A 15,545-nucleotide genomic window follows, 5' to 3' on the forward strand; every position below is an offset into this window, starting at 1 on the left:
CTGGATCACTGGATTTTTTTTACTAACTCAGTTTATTTTCCCATTAGTATCGCCTGAGACACTTGAAATATATTGATTATATTCTCAAAAGAGTCGGGTGTAATGGGGAAAAGTATGGAGTGGAATTCTGACTTCACTTCGGTTTGGTAGCTCTAATTATTAAGCAAAATCCGGTGAGAAATGGGCCAGTTGTTCATTATAGGTTTTTTCTCCCGCAGCAATTTTGTGCTGTCCTTTTGTAAGCGCTTGTATGTTTGAATTTGAGAAGCATTTTTATAAGAAATCCATCTGGATGGTAATCTGTCTCACCATCGGGAAGGCTTGTTTTTAGAGAAAAAACGATCTGCTAGCATCCACATCTCTAAAAATTTGCAAGTTGTTAGTATTGTTTAAAGAGTCCACGAATGGTTTCCTTTGGCTTGGAGTTGGAGCATGAGGTATGTTATTTGACCTTAGTCAGCTGTTTAGTAGAGACCTGAAATAAGACATTTGATGGATTTAAGCTCCCTAGAAAAACTGATTTCCCAGTTTCCACCGTCAGTGGGACTTGCTGTAAAACTTGGAAGAGAAAAGCCAAATGCACTTACTATTGGTGAGTTCAGTAGGAGCCGCACTGTAAGGAATACTTGGCTTGCATGCAGGGGAATGCAAATCTCAACGTGAGAATAACAAAGAAAAGTGGCTGCTCAGACCACAAAACCTTGTCAGATATAAAACAACTTGCTCTGGGGAAAGCTAGTGTTTTCTTCCGCTGCAGAGTCACTAAATGAAAAGCTGAGGCTTATGGGCATGGTGATGCTTTTTTGTTACTGTTACCTGTATTTATGTCTACACACAGATGCTTAAATCTCTGACCATGGAAACTCGAGCTGAACAGTGCAGGTTAGCAGAGTAGGAGAAATAATGGGGAAGAGATGGTGAGTGGACTCTTAACTACCTTAAAAACACTTGTGCCCAGTGGGATATAGGCATTCTAGAGTGGCTTGTGAAAATTGGTACTCGAGCCCGTGTACAGGTTGCGTAACAATTTTGGATTAAATGTCAGGAACAGAATCTTACCTTCTCAGAAGGTGAATTTCTGTAGATGTGTGTGGAGCAGAGGAGCAGCTGTCTGCAACGTGTCTGCAGCTATGTGTTTGAAACAGTGACAACACTGGCCGATTGTAAGTGTCCCACAGTCCTGGGGCTTGAAATGTAGTTCTGTGACGAAAGAGGACTCAACTGGTGCAGCTCAGTTGTGTGGGGGCAGCCCGGTTGTAATGTGAGGCAGCAGTGCCTTCCCTTCATGCTCCTGGGCTGCAGGGCTATGGATAGCAGAACGCAGAATTCGATCAGGGCTAGGGACCAGCCACAGGGATGGGGCAGCGAGGGACAAAAGAAACTGTGCAAGGGCTCTGCTGCAGAGATAGGATAAAGTCACATGTTCGCTGTGATGCTGGCTCTATGTGGCAGCTCCTGTTTGTAAACAGGGCAGGTCCCTGTATAAAGCTGGTGTTATTATTCACACCCATAGAACAAACACCTCCACCCCCCTGTTGTTGTCTTAAAAAACTCCAGCTGCTCATGAATATAGGGTCAGAGAGGGCCGGCTAAATGTTTCTCTGTGCTTTCTCTCCAGCACAGCCAGCAGAGCTGTTTCCTGTTCTTTGTTTCAAGGCTGGGGTTTGCGTCATACATTCCAAGTGGCATATGTGTGCTCTTTCCTGTTTCGGGCTGTTTTCTGGTAGATCAGTAGCCCAGACCAGGCCTCAGTCCCTGCCCCTCAACTCCCGGATCCCCACCCAGGGAGTTATCATGTCTCTGCACACTTGAGATTGCTCAAGATGCTCCGGTTATGTCATCATGAGAAGTCAGTTAACCTTTTTACATGCACCCTTTGCTCCACTGTGTTTATAGGTGAATCAACACTTTTGCCTTTTTTATTTTTCATTGTCCGGATTGTGATTTTTAAGGGAATTCCTGTGCGGATTGGCAAAGAAATGTAAAGGAGGTTGTTCTAATTCTCCCGTTGAGGGAGGGGTTTGGCAGGGTGTTTGTGTTAAGATAGGCTTTTTGCCCTGAAGCTGTCAATTTTGGATCAGGATTAACACCTTACAGGTCAGAAGACCCAGCATTATCTGAAAGATGTGGCCCCGCCTTGTCCACTCTCAGCCCACCCCCCCACCCCGCCCTCAGGACAGGCTTGGGTGTGCAGTGTTGGCAGCCCGGGCTGAGCTGCAAGTCTTGTTTATGTTTTAAAGAAGAAATCTTGAGAAAAATTGAAGCGAGCAGAAGATATATTTAGAAAATCCCAGGATTGTTTCTTTGAAAGGAGAAAGATTTAAACAGCATAATAATTTGTTTAAAGACAGAGATATTACTGTATTCTAGATTTGATTTCCAAACCATCTTTAAGAATAGAAAGCTCAAAAGAAAACGAGAACTAGCCATAAGAAATCCATTTAATGGTAGTTTGGAAATTTTTAATCTTGTAATTTGGAAACAGAAGGGGGATGGCTTTTTTTCTCACAGTGACAAATTTTTTCATAATTCCTTTTAATATTCTCTCAGTTATGGGTTAATGAACTGGGTTAACTGTTTAAAATCCATCTTGACAAATTATTTTTCTCTTGGTTCTTCAGAAAGTAAGTTTTCAAGAAATGGTTGGAAAAGAAAACTTTCGGCAAGTGTCTTTTTAAAGCGTCTTCTAGTAAGATTTTCTTCAGAATCTATACAGGAATTATCTACAGTGTTCCCTAGTGGAATTAATTCAGAGTAGCTGAAGCTGCAAATCAGGGCCTATGCGCTCCCAAAATTGAGGATAAAAGCACATTAGTTGTAAAGATAATATCTCACCATATTCTTTTTTTATGTATAGAACAATATGATAGTATCAATGTGATACTAAGAAAGTTACTAGGATCAAATTATTGATAATCTTCCTTGGAAAAAAAGCTGGGAGCTTTGGAAAGATTTTTTCCTTTCTTCCTAGGAAAAATCAGCTTGAAATATTGAAGCTGACTTGGAGGCCAAGAGGCCTGCAAACAGAAATTCATAAGTAACGATAGTCCATCCAGGTTTGGTGGACAGTGTCTTTGACTTTCCACGGTCATTCTTTTCTCTCCTTTCTTGGGGGAGGGAGTGGTTAAAAGAGATGATTAAGGTCTTTTACATTCTGTCAGAAAAAATCTGCAAGCTTTTAAATACTGAGTTAAAACAGTCAAAAAATTATGCTATCTGACAGTTTGTATCATCATTAAAATGGAAAGAACAGTTTCAGCTTTTGATGTGTAAATCATTAGCCCTAATTTAATTCCATTGTATCTCCATTCCCCATTTAGGTACTGGCCTTCTTTCTTAATATTTCCAAGAGACGTTCTTGCTACAAAATGACAGCTTTCTTAGGAAGCATTTCTTCCTCTGTTTTCATGCCCAGTTGCATTTAAGAAAAGTAAAAATAAATAAATATAAGCAAACCGCATCCTGACATTGCATGATTCTGGCAGTTGGGTTTCTTTCATTTGTCATTTGTTCTAGCTTTTGGTGGGGGGGGGGGGTCTTAAAGCAGTGGGTACCTGGTTTGCTAATATGTGCAGGACACAAATGATGCACATCTGGGAGTGAGGAGGAGGAGGGGGGTTCTTGTGGTGTTGAGCACTCTCCTTTGCAGCCTGATTGGCCCTGTCTCAGACCTGGGCTCTCATCTTAGAGCAGTCTGACTGGAGCTTGAGACAGGAAACCAGACAGCAGTCTGCCCTGATAAGGGAGAGCATTGTCTAAAGGAGGTAGCCCTGCTCAGCCCCTCTCCAGCCCCCTGAACTCCTTCCTTGAAATGTAGTAGTAATCAAAGAGACACAGTGCTGTAGACAAAGTTTCTGAACCAGGACTAGGCCTGTTCTTTTTGCCCTCATCTTCAGTGCAACCTTTTAAAAAGTCATCTGTATGAGTTGCGTGCTTTGGTCAGGGTGTTGGTAATAAAGTTTTTTTCTGTAGCAAAACAGGTTCCTGGAGGTTTTTGAAACTCACTCCATTGTATCGGCAGGCTGAATATTATCGTTTCCCCAGCTCATTATTAAGGGGGGCCGGAGAAAACAGACGCAGCAAGTTGTGCATGTGGCCTTCCGGGCCATGCACTTCCAGGGGAGGGGATGGAGGACCCTGGAGAGCCCAGCTTGTCCAGGGACGCACTCAAGGTGGCTGCCAGCCTCTGGAAGACTTGGGGATGCCGCCAGGGCTGGCCCAGGGCTAGTCTCAACCCAGATCAGTGGAATCTGGCCAGATCTAGACATGAGAGATCAAGTGGATATTGAGGTCAGTGCGTTCTACCCTGGAGAGCGACCTATGAATCAGGTGTGGGTTTTTGCTCCTTTGCCCCTGTGCTATTCTTTCCACTGCTGCTGTCCTTAGAGGCTAATCACCGAAGTCCACTCCTTTCTCTGTTCTTGCACTTTATCCCCTGGTGCCTGCCAGAGCTTCGCACTCCAAGCTCTGTTGAGTAGTAAGATCAAGTTCCTCTTTCACTGAGTCTCCAAACAAACGAGTTTTTTCCCCTCCCAACGTTTTCCCGTTTACCCTGCATTTTCAAAGGTGATTTTTCAGGCTGTGACTTCATGGGCCCTAGGACCCATTTTCTGTGTGGAACACCTAGTAAGTAATCATCCCTTATCGCTTCGTTTTATCCCAGCATGTGAGAAGCGTAGTTTGACATCCATGCATGTGTTCACCTCACAGGTATTTATTGAGCACCTACTCATTACAGCTAATCTGAAATAATGTGCAATCATTATGCTGGGTTATGCCACAGGATGCAGTAGGTCTGCAGTGATCTGACCTGCAAAGGTGTTTGGAAATCTTAATTGCCCACTGGAGCCTCCCCCACGGCCCTGCTAAACATGGAACCGCTCGGTGCTGCGCACGCACGCGCTCCATGTTGGGCCGAGAGAGTGACCCCGGGATAAGGTAATGCATCTCAGTGTCGCTGCCACAGCTCAGGCTCAGAAGCAGAACAGAAAGGACCCTGGGTCTGCAGGCAGCACACTTCTGTACTTGGCTATAGCTCCCACCAGCTCTGCGAATTTGGGCGAGTCATTTCACCTCTGTGCCTCCATTTCCTCATTTCTAAAATGGGGATGAGGACCTGACCCTTCCACCTTTGTATAGTTATTATGAGGATTTCCGTATTTACTTGGGTAAAGCTGCCAATTTTGCTCCACAGTTTTATGGACCGGTTGCAGGTGCACTGGCTGTGAGGAATAATAGCCTAATGTGGGGCCTTCAGAATGTGTCTTTTGATCTTGTGTCCAAGCATGCACACCCGGAGCTGGGGTAGGCAGTGGGGGCTGGGTGGGAGGAGTTGAAATCCCTCTGCTTAAGTAGCCCGACTGGACTCTGTTCCATAGCCCCAAGGGACCAATCTGTCTGCCACCATCACTACCCTCCCCCCTTACTGTTTGGGGTGTGCCTGGGGAGGCAGTTGAGTGGAGTGCCCCAGCGAGCTGCCTTGAAGCCAGGCTACCGCAGTGGGCATCTTGACTGCAACTTCACAGCTGTGTGTTGTTGGGCAGGCTACTTGATCTCTCTGTTCTTGGGAAGGCAGTACCCACCTCACAGGCGTTAAATGACTCAGAGCAGGTACAGAAGAGCACCTGGTGGGTCTCAGGTGGTGATTGGCAGGAAACTGTGATGTCACCTAGCCCTTTGCTTTCCTTGGTGAACAGAGCTGACCTTTTGAGAAAACCTATTGTTGGCCCCTGCGTGCACGCAAAGCACCCCCCACCCCGCACCCTCCCCTCCCCCACGTCCCCCTCCCTCTACCCCTTCTCTCTTTTTCTATTTTAGGTTTTTAAATGGAGGAGAGACCTTGGCACTAGACTTGTCTGGAAGACCTCACTGTGGGGGGACAGTAATTCTGTGAGGCTGCTTACAGATAAGGCCTGAAGGACCTGTATCAGGCAAGGTTAAGGTTGGGGCAAGAACTGTGTTTAAGGAAGTTTTGTTTGCTAGGTTTCCTTTAGGCTGAGGCCCCCGCTCGCCCCCAGGCCTGGTTGCAGGGCAACTGGCAGTGCCTTCACAGGACCAGGGGAGTGACTGCAGCTAAGCGCTCCCGGTTAGCTCCCTGGACCCGACGGAAGAAAAGCCCATGTCCTCTCTGGCGAGTGAGGAGCCAGGCACCCTCTCTGCCCTCAGTCCTGGTGGTGGGTCAGCATCCCAGTGGGAAAGGGCAGAGACCAGGCGTGGCAAGGTAAGAAGAGGCAGCTGCCGCTCCGAGTGGGGAGGGCCTTGAGCTGGTCTTTGAAGAATTAGGAGGATTTAGATAAGCCGGAAGGGGAGGGGGGCATTCCTCGCCGGTTGCCCAGCATCGGGGCCAAAAATGAACAAAGGCACGGGGCCGTCAGCGTGAAGGGCACGCACTGGGGCTGGGGGCAGCTGGTGGTGAGGGGGGTGCCAAGCACCGGCACCTGAGCCCTCTGTGCAAGCCCTGGGCAGTGTGGGTGTGTAAGGTTTGTAAAAGAAGGACCAGATGAGACAAGGACGGTGGGAATGCAGGTGGCAAGGGGGTGGGGAGGCCAGGAGGCGCTGAGGGCCTGGCCCCCATGGCGGTGGCAGAAGCGGAAAGAAAAGAAGGTGAGGAGGGCGTCAGAGATGACCTCTGGGTTTCCATGGTGAATGACCAGAAAATACAGCCAATGGGGGGTGGGGACAGGGCAGGAGCTGGTGGGAGGAGGGCTGGGGTTGGGGCCTTGGGGAATCGCAGGGCCTCAAAATGCTTTTCTGTTTCTTTTTGTTTACTTTTGAAGGGAGCGGGCAGTATTAGCTCATGGGTTTAGATCCCAAAGGACAGTGGCTCTCGGATCAGCTCAAATGCAGGATCCTCAGAGCCCAGGGAATCAACCACCACGCCGGCAGTTCTTTCTGGTTATTTTTAAGGTTCCTGCCATCCCTGTCCAGGCCGGAATTTCCAGGAACTGGCTGCTGCCGGGAGCCAGGCGGTCCCTCCCAGCCTCCCACTCCCTACAGGGTGGGGCCCCATGGGTGGAGGCCCCGGGCGGGCAGGCGGAGCAGGGTGGGTCCCCAGCGATAGGGAGGGCACCGAGAGGCGGAGGAGAAGCCCGTGGCCTCACGCAGCCCTTCTGGAGTTGATTATATAACGCTCCACGGAGGAGCGCTGCCAGGCCAGGGCCAGGCCTGGTGCGCCCATGCACGCCGCCTTGCTAGGCGGCCTGTGTGCCTCGCCGCTGAGCCCAGCTGGCTTGCCCTTCATACTGCAACTGCAAGGTGTCCACACACCTCCAGGAGGAAAACAGGTGTGCAGCCCTCCTGGGCCTGCTGGGACTTTCTACCGAGAGGGTGGGATGGGGCTCAGCAGGTGGTGCTGTACTTGGGAGCAGGGCCCCATGGGGCAGCATGGGTGTGAGCGGCCCCACCCCCAGCCCTGCCTGGCCGAGTGGAGATTTCGCAGGGTTGTTACCTTTGCACCTGTCCTTATTTACATGCAAAATCAATTGCTTCACTCGGTACAGGGTGTGGGCAGAATCTTATCTGAAGCCATGTCCTGTTTGGACAAGTTGGACTCGCCTTGGCAGCTCTCCATGGGGTGGAGCAGATGGGTGGAGGGAGGAAAGTAAAACGGGGTGGCTTGTTGGCAGGGAGGGCGGAGTGTTTGCTCGCTGGCTCGGTCCACTTCATCCGAGATGGACTAATTCAGTGCTCTCCCCTTCACAAAACGACGGCCGATGCGCACGGCCCGTGCAAAGCCTCCGAACCTATGAGGGGCAAAGACTTGGGAGTAGCCCGCGGAGTTTTTCCCCTTTCTAACCGGCCACAGAGAAGGACTGAGGTAGGTGGGACCCCGCGGGTGGCATGGAGGCTGTGGCCAGGTAGGTGCCAGCGTTCAGCTTGTCTTAAAGGAGCCTGCGACTTAAAATGCCCACTCACATCCGTGGCCTGTCCCCTTGTATTCCTGGCCAAGGCCACTGCCAGGAAATCTTCCTCCAGGCCTGTGGCTTTTGGGGACAGCAGTGAGGACAGAAGAGTGTCTCTGGAAAGGAACCCGTGCCACGGGGCTGTTCCTGGCCTGCCCGGGGCCCCCCAGGGCCAGCTTCCCTTCCTCCCTCCCTCTCTCACAGTTTGTCCCCTGATTTCCTTTGCAGAGTTCGGGGCGGGGTGACATGCTTCCTCCCTGGGAGATTTGCTAGTGGACGCTGGTGTGCGCCCCTGCCCCCACCCCGTGTCCTCTCCTACACCTGGGGACCCCCACCCCCACCCCAGGATTGCTTCGGTGGCGCCTCTGGATGCAGCGAGGCTGAGGGAAGGGAATGCAAGGGACCTTTTGAGGATCTGAGGGGACAAATCAGGCTGTGGAAGAAGGGAGATGTGGAGAGGGTGCGAGGGACAGCGTCTCCCCCGCGCACGCGCGTGTGTGTGTGTGTGAGAGCGAGCGCGCGCACGACCCGCGTCCGAGCCCCGTCGCTTCCACGGCCGGCGTGCTGACGTCAGCGCGCGGCCCGCGCCTCGGCGTGGCCGCCCGGGACCCTCCCTCGCGCGCGGCCGCCCGCCGGGCCCTGCCGCCCAGCCGCGCGGCCGCCCGGCTTCTGAAGCGCCGCGTCAATGATTCACCGAGCGTTTTAATGTGTAATCACGCAGTTTTGCATTCTGACAGAAATCGGACCCGGGTTTTGACAAATGACAAAGTCAGGCTCCTAAGTGGAGAGTGTGACGGGAAGTCTGCTGCTGCCCTCGTGGAAATTCAAATGCGGGGGGCCCTTCCCCGCTACATCGGGGAGCTGCGGGAGAGCGTTTGGTGCAGTTACGGTTTATTTTGGCAGTGGTGATAGTCCTGTGTTTGCTTTGAAGCACTTTGATAAGTTGGAGGATTTTTTTTTTTTAACGGTTTTACTTTTTTCCTCTTTTAAATGTAGGTTTTGTTATCCTGGGATTGCTTTGTTTAGCTGTACAATTCATTCCTTGTTAAACGAGTTAAATATGAGATGTAAATGTGTTCATGGTTGAAAAATATTGAAAAAAAAAAGAACCACCTTTGCAGTCCCTGCCCTCCATGGCGCCCTATACAAGGGTTAACAGAATCCCTGAGCCGGGTTAAAACCCATCCGATTTAAAGACCCCCCCACTCCCCAGTGTGGAGACCTAGTCTCGAATTCCTGTTTTCGGGCGCCACCTACTGGTTCTGCTTAAGATTGCTGTCAGGGCTGGGTAATGGATTTTCTGCAGCATCTGTGGGTAAGGTTTCTTTTAAAATGATGGGGGTGTTTCCAGAGACTGAACTATCCTGGCTAGCAAAGGCCACCAAGTTCAGGAGCCCTCCTTCTTCCAGGGCCTAAGTTACTGCTCGGTTGTATGGGAGGCACTTGGAAGACATTGCTGTCGCTTTTCTTCTGGTCCTAGACCAGAACTCAAACACACAGTTGAGTACGGACAACAAGCGTGGCCTGTTGAGAGATGTGGGCAGAGTACAAAAAGTGTTTGCAAGTAAGTAAGTAGAAGCCCGATTTACGTTCATGTGTTTAATTCTCTTCCTAAATTTAGCTCCTTTAGCTTAGCTTCCCTCCTACTGGTTTTTATTAAAGCTTTTAATTCTAGAATTACTAAACTTTACAAGTGAGCACCCAGGTGTGCATGAAGCTGTCCCACCCCCCACCGCCACTCCCAGGGAGCTCCTGGGCGGGCCCTTGTTCTTGTTTCATATCCGGTGACTGCCACTGAAAGGATCATCATTTAAAAGTTGGCTTGGGAGCTCCAAATTAGGAACCGAGTGCTGCCAGACTTGTTTGTGCAAAGACAGTGAGTTTGACTCTGTTCATCGAGGTGTTGGAATTTTGCACGGACTTTTTATTGTCCAATGACAATGCAGTTATTTAGGCGTTTTTTAAAAATGAGGTATTCCAACTGTGTTGTTCTTTCTTCGCTAGCTGAAATACTTTTTAAAGATTTATTTATTTGAAGGCAGAGCAACAGAGGGAGAGGGAGGATGAGGAGAGACAGAGAGCTTCCATCCGCTGGTTCATTACCCAAATGCCACAATAGCCTGGAGGCGGGATCTCCACCTGGGTCTCCCACCAAGCACTCGGGTCATCTTCCACTGCCTTCCCAGGTGCAGTAGCAGGAAGCTGGATTGGAAATGGGGTAGCTGGGGCTCCAACTGGCACTCCAGTGTGAGATGCACTAAAATGCCAGTCCCTGAACCTGCTCCTCTAATGAGAATATCCTTTGTCATTATTTGAATGACTTTGTGGTACAGTTCTGAACAAATAAACAGCCTTGTAATCCTTGTTTAGCAAAGATTTTATTAGGACTGGTTTTTACCACACTTTGTTTCTCTCACGGTTACAAATCTTGCAAAGCACCCATTTCCTTACACTTAGGTAAATCATAAAAATTAAAGAACGTGATTTTCAGTTCTGAAAGTGATCAGAGATACCACAGGTTAATGGTAATTCGCTTCTAAATGGATTCAGGAGTTATTGCTACAGGCATTAGATAGAGTCATTGAGGGCTGCTGAGCCCAGAGGTGCAATTAGAATTTGAACCAAAAGGAACTCATTCTCTTAAGAGCCCATTCTCTTAATTGATTGTCCTGTGGTGCTAGTCAAGGGGCAAGGTGGCACAAGGTGTGGCGATGCCGGTGGCAGTGCTGGCGGTGCGCTGAGCAGGTGACAAAGTGCCACATGGGATTCCATGACTGTTACACTGGGCTTCGCCTCGGCCTCATTCGGGGTGAGAGGCTGACCTTTGAGGCCGGGTGTGCTAGCGAGGCACCTCTCAGGCAGTGCTCCAGAGGCTTGGTGCTGTGTGTGCAGTCTGCATGGCTAAACGTTGTGTACCTGCTTGCTGGTGGAAACAATGGAGAAGGCAAAGGGTGGTTTTGTTTGTTTTGCTTTGTTTTTAAGTCTTAATCCTTGATCATCCTTAAAGCCTTGAAGAGGAGGAGGAAGGCGTAGACAGGGCTGACCCTGTGAGAAGGGCTGTTTCCTTATACACCTGAGAAGGCAGTGCTTTCATTTAGAAGGCTTTGCCTCAAGGTACTGTCGAGTGAAATGGATGAATCCCTCAAAAGGAGTTCAGTTTATAAGGCTTGAGGTGGAGGTGGGGAAGCAGGGGCTCCCGGCGGGGTGGCCAGCCGCGGGTCACGGTTACTAAACTGTCGGACCTCACTTTTTGTTTATGGTCCGCTGTGCAGCCCTGAACAGCAAGTCTTAGAACTGTGTGCGCCATTTACAGCTGCTAGCCTGGGAACTGGTAATGACAGAGCCCAAGGAACAAAAGGAGTTTCACCCCTCCTCATGAACTTGTTCATTTTGTCGCTGGCTGTTGGAGTCTGGTCCTGCTGGCCACTTGAGATGGTAGCAGCACCATCAGTTTGAGCAGCCTGGCATTCAGTTGCGTTTGGAGATTGTAACACACCCTGTGGTGTAGGCAGGTGTGGTTTCTGAGGCCGGGGCCCCGTGTTGGGACACTGGTGGAGTTCACGTGTCCATAGGGGAGCCAGCATGGGCTTCAACAGAGCGGTGAAACAAGAAGTGTAGGGACTCGTGTGCCACTGGCGTGCAGAGGTGGGTGACGGGTGGTGCACAGGCACAACAGACCACAGGAGCGCCACTGTGGAGGCCAGGGCGGGGGTTTTAATGCTGAGATAGCCGGGAGAACTAGCTCAGTCTAGGACGTGCTCGCTTGGCTTCTGGAACCAGAGTGGTTGGTGAAGACCTGGCCCCTAACCAGAGCCCTGAGCACTTAAGGGCGAGTGAGGGCCTGAAGACCTGCGTCGGGATCTGGCAGGGGTTCTGCGGGCGGTGCAGTGAGGTGGAGTGGGTTTGAATATTTTGGCCCCGGGAGGAAGCAGTTGATGTGGATTCCTGTTAGGAGTGGACTGAGATAGCCCACAAAAGAAAATGGTGTGGTGGAAAGCAGGACAACAGAAGAGAAGGAACAAGACAGAATTGGGGTGGGTATGGCCTTTACATGAGGCTAAGTTCCTGTCAAGGAGAAGCTGGGATGAAAACCAGCAACTATTCTTCCTAAATAAAAAGTGTTGAGAAAACAATAAGATGGCATGCTGGGGGTGACTCAAGTTCTGAGCAGGTAGACCTCAAAAGAAGAAATGTAAACAGAAAATTCAATAATTCAATTTTGATAATAAAATCAGTTTAGGTTTAGAAATAGTTTGCCATTTGAAGATTAAAAGCTTGGCCAAGGTTTTTTTTTTTTTTTTTTTTTAATTTTTTAAGTGCTAAAGCCTGTTGCTGATACATATTTTTGGGAAACAGGTTCTATTTTATTAATGAAAATCATGGAGAGGCTGGCACTGTGGCATAGTGGACTAAAGCTGCTGCCTGTAGAGCCAGCATCCCAAATGGACGACGGTTCGAGTCCTGGCTGTTCCTCTTCTGATCCAGCTCTCTGCTATGGCCTGGGAAAGCAGCAGAGGATGGCCCAAGTCCTTGGACTCCTGTACCTGTGTGGGAGACCCAGAAGAAGCTCCTGGCTCCTGGCTTCAGATTAGCCCAGCTCTGGCCATTGGTGGCCATTTGGGGAGTGAACCAGTGGATGGGAGACCTTTCTGTCTCTGTCTCTCTCTGTCTGTAACTCTACCTCTCAGATAAATAAATAAAAATCTTTTTTTAAAAAAATCATGGAGCGTCTTTGAATGGTGCCTCAAATGCTTTGTGAAGTGTACAAGCGTCTCACCCAAGAATTCTCCGTCAGAAAAATTTATCCTAATTACTGGGAAAGGGCATGCAGGAAGATAGAAGGAAGCTCACTGCTGTTTGTCCTGGCAAAAACATAGAAGCGCTCTAAGTGGCCAGTGAAAAGGGAGAATTTGAGTAAACCGATCTGTTCACACCGTGGCGTGCTGCAGTCGGTGGGATAACGCTCACCGAAGAAGACGTTTTCACAGCAAACTATGTGGCAGTGTAGGTTCTAACTAGTACCTATAGCATGCTGTCATTTTCAAAACGGGCCAGGTGGGGCACAAAGATAGTCGTGATGGTTGGTCCTGGGTTTGCTTTGGGCTGGTCTTTTTCCCCCTGGTTTTCCAGTAATGCGCGGAAGGTCTGGAGCAAAGGTGTTTAACAGCCCTGCAATTGGACGTCACGATGGCGCTGCACAGCGGCCCCCAGCAAGCGCGCAGGCTCTGAAGGCGTACGCATGGTTCTAGAAATGGACGGGTTCGCCTGGTGCAGTTAGAAAGGCCACTAGGCTCCCGTCTCCTCTGGCTTTCATGGTCTAAAATGGCATCTCTCAGAGGGAAAGAGAGAGAGAGAGAGGAAGGGGTGGAGAAGGGAGGTTTTATTTTCGCTGGTTTACACTGGAAGTGACCTCAGGCTGTAGGTAGACACTGTGTTTTGTTCCCTAGGCCAAACTCCAGAACACCCTAGAGAGTCCAGCTAGAAGAATGCTCATGTTTGACCCGGTGCCTGTCAAGCAAGAGGCCAGGGACCCTGTCTCCGTGGTAAGTTTTCCAGTTCTTCCAAGGGATGAGAGCATTAGTGTGTGTGTGTGTGTGTGTGTGTGTGAGATGTTTTTCCTCCAAATTACTCATGATTTGACAAGCATTTGCAAGGTGCACCTTTCTCAGTGTTCCTTGTAAGTAAGTGAGGTAAACACTCTCCCAGCCATTGGGCACCCTCTCCTATGGGGGACCCGTGGCTTCCTGAGGACTAGGGCTCCACATCCCCTAAGAGAGAGAGAGAGAGAGAGTCCTCAGAGACCTGGACCACAGGTAAGTCGGGTCGTGACCGGAGGAGGCTTACAAAAACTCCGGCCCTAGACAAGGGGAAAATGTATTAAGAATAACAATTTGCTTAAAAAAACATTGATGACAGCCACATGGAGCCAGGGAGCCTCAAATGTTCAAGAAGCCAGCCAGCGAGAGAAAGAACTTGGCCCAGAGAGGGGAGTCTCGTTTCGCTCGGGAGAGTCCGTGGCTGGGTGGAAATTGGGTGCGTTGTCCTTGCCAGCACCTTCGTGTTCAGCCAGCCCCTCTGCGAGCCGGGCTTGTATCTGAAGGTTGACAACGATACACTTGCAGGCTTAGGTCGTCATCCGCACACACTGGGGCTGCGGCCGTCCTTCGAGAACAGGGGGTCAGGCTGGGGCCCGTGGAGCTGACTTGCCAAGGATACTCCTTCGCCAGTGACGTGTTCACCAGTGTCGATAGTGAAGGATCAAGTCAGACTGGCTTTGAGGAAGTAGCATTGACATTCCAGCAGGAGAACTGGATAACTGAGTGTCTGCGTGTGATAATAAGAATTTTATTAATCAGAAAAGTAAATTTACTTCTGATGATAATTCAGTGCTGTCATTCCTCTCAACTATTGCATGATCACGGTGGAGGAAAATTAAGGTATAAAATTTCTCCATTAATTAGATCCTTGAATTATGAATGGGTTTTTAGTGCTGGAGAATGTGATTAATTTTATAAATGATGCAGAACCATCAATGATGCGTTTCACTATTTGGTGTACTTCGAGTGCTTTTAATCAAGCGTGAAAATAGGACTCAAGAGCCCAATTTAAGCGAAAATGAAGAGCCACATGGCTAAGTTGGTGTGATCATAATTAAGTGCACGGAAATGCACTTAACCGAAAAAAATGGGAACCAAAATGAACTGGCAGTAACTGTTAACTTGTGATGTTGTAGCTTGTGTGACTACATGAAGCTAAAATTTATAGAAGTATTTTTACAGTTAATCTTTTCTCTCCTTCATGCTCTAGTCTTCAGTCAATACCCATAGAATTTAGAATTAGATTTCACCAAAAGTTAGCATTGAAAAGAACAAATGGTTCCTTTCCTAAACAGCGAAACCTCGGTTAACTGAGACATTTGAGGAGTGGGGTGTTGGTGGTTTTTTTTTTTTTTTTTTTTCCACTTTAGAAAATTAAATTAGGAGCTTTTGTGTCCACTCTTAAATCTCAACATTTAATCTTTGCTTCCTCCATCAGTGAAATGTATTGAACTTAATTTGTTCCTCTTGCTTTTTAATTCAGTCTTTGACCTGAAGGTCAGAGTCTTAGCTATTCAAGTCTGTGGTACAAACATGAAGGCACTATGGGTATAGGGCATGTGCAAGTTTTTCCTTAAATACCAAGTATGAATAAAGATGTTTGAGGGTAACGCACCTTCCCGACACAGCAGAAGGTATCTGCTTATGTGGTATCTGGCTGTAGCGTGAGGAATGTGAGACAATGTCATTTCTCCTTCATTCTGTGTTCTGAGAACCCCTGGATTTTGAGGTTTGGGGTTACCCTGTGAAAGTGTGTGGGATGGGGGCTGTGCTGTGGCACCCTGCTGCTTGCTCCCCGTCCGCCCAGCAGTGGCAACCGGAAGTTCCACCAGCTGCCTTTTCTTTCTTTTCGTTTTTTTTTTTTTTTTTTGTAAAATACAAAATGCGCATAAAATGCACATATAAAGAAATTGTTTTTTACCATTTCCAGAAAGGCTGAAAATTAAAGGGCTCAAGTCAGGAAGTGAGAAAGAAAACAAATTGTCAAAACAAAGACACCACACTTTTAAAGATAGTCTTCTAGTTCTGTAAGATGACTTGTTCCCTG

The 15,545-nt window shown here is 48.8% G+C and overlaps 1 protein-coding gene across 18 annotated transcripts in view; it reads left to right on the top strand.

Moving 5' to 3' along the window:
- Window positions 1-15,545, top strand: part of KLF3 (KLF transcription factor 3) — a 30,875-nt gene that overhangs the window by 1,434 nt on the left and 13,896 nt on the right. For 6 of the 18 annotated variants that reach the window (XR_001795699.4, XR_016229854.1, XR_011386855.2 and 3 more), the window contains exons 1-2: window positions 7,568-7,816; window positions 13,349-13,444. Coding sequence is in view for 12 of the 18 variants with exons in the window: in XM_008274992.5 (XP_008273214.3) it covers window positions 7,583-7,816; window positions 13,349-13,444 (330 nt within the window). In the remaining 6 variants the exon portion in view is untranslated. Of the gene's footprint in view, window positions 1-7,000; window positions 7,284-7,567; window positions 7,817-9,315; window positions 9,466-13,348; window positions 13,445-15,545 lie in introns of those variants that run through there. The other 12 variants (XR_011386856.2, XR_011386857.2, XM_070069638.2 and 9 more) reach the window with 7 other exon arrangements.

This window comes from Oryctolagus cuniculus, chromosome 2 (assembly GCF_051225735.1).
Source record: "Oryctolagus cuniculus isolate XC-2025 breed Fujian yellow rabbit chromosome 2, ASM5122573v1, whole genome shotgun sequence".
Classification (NCBI taxonomy): Eukaryota; Metazoa; Chordata; class Mammalia; order Lagomorpha; family Leporidae; genus Oryctolagus; species Oryctolagus cuniculus.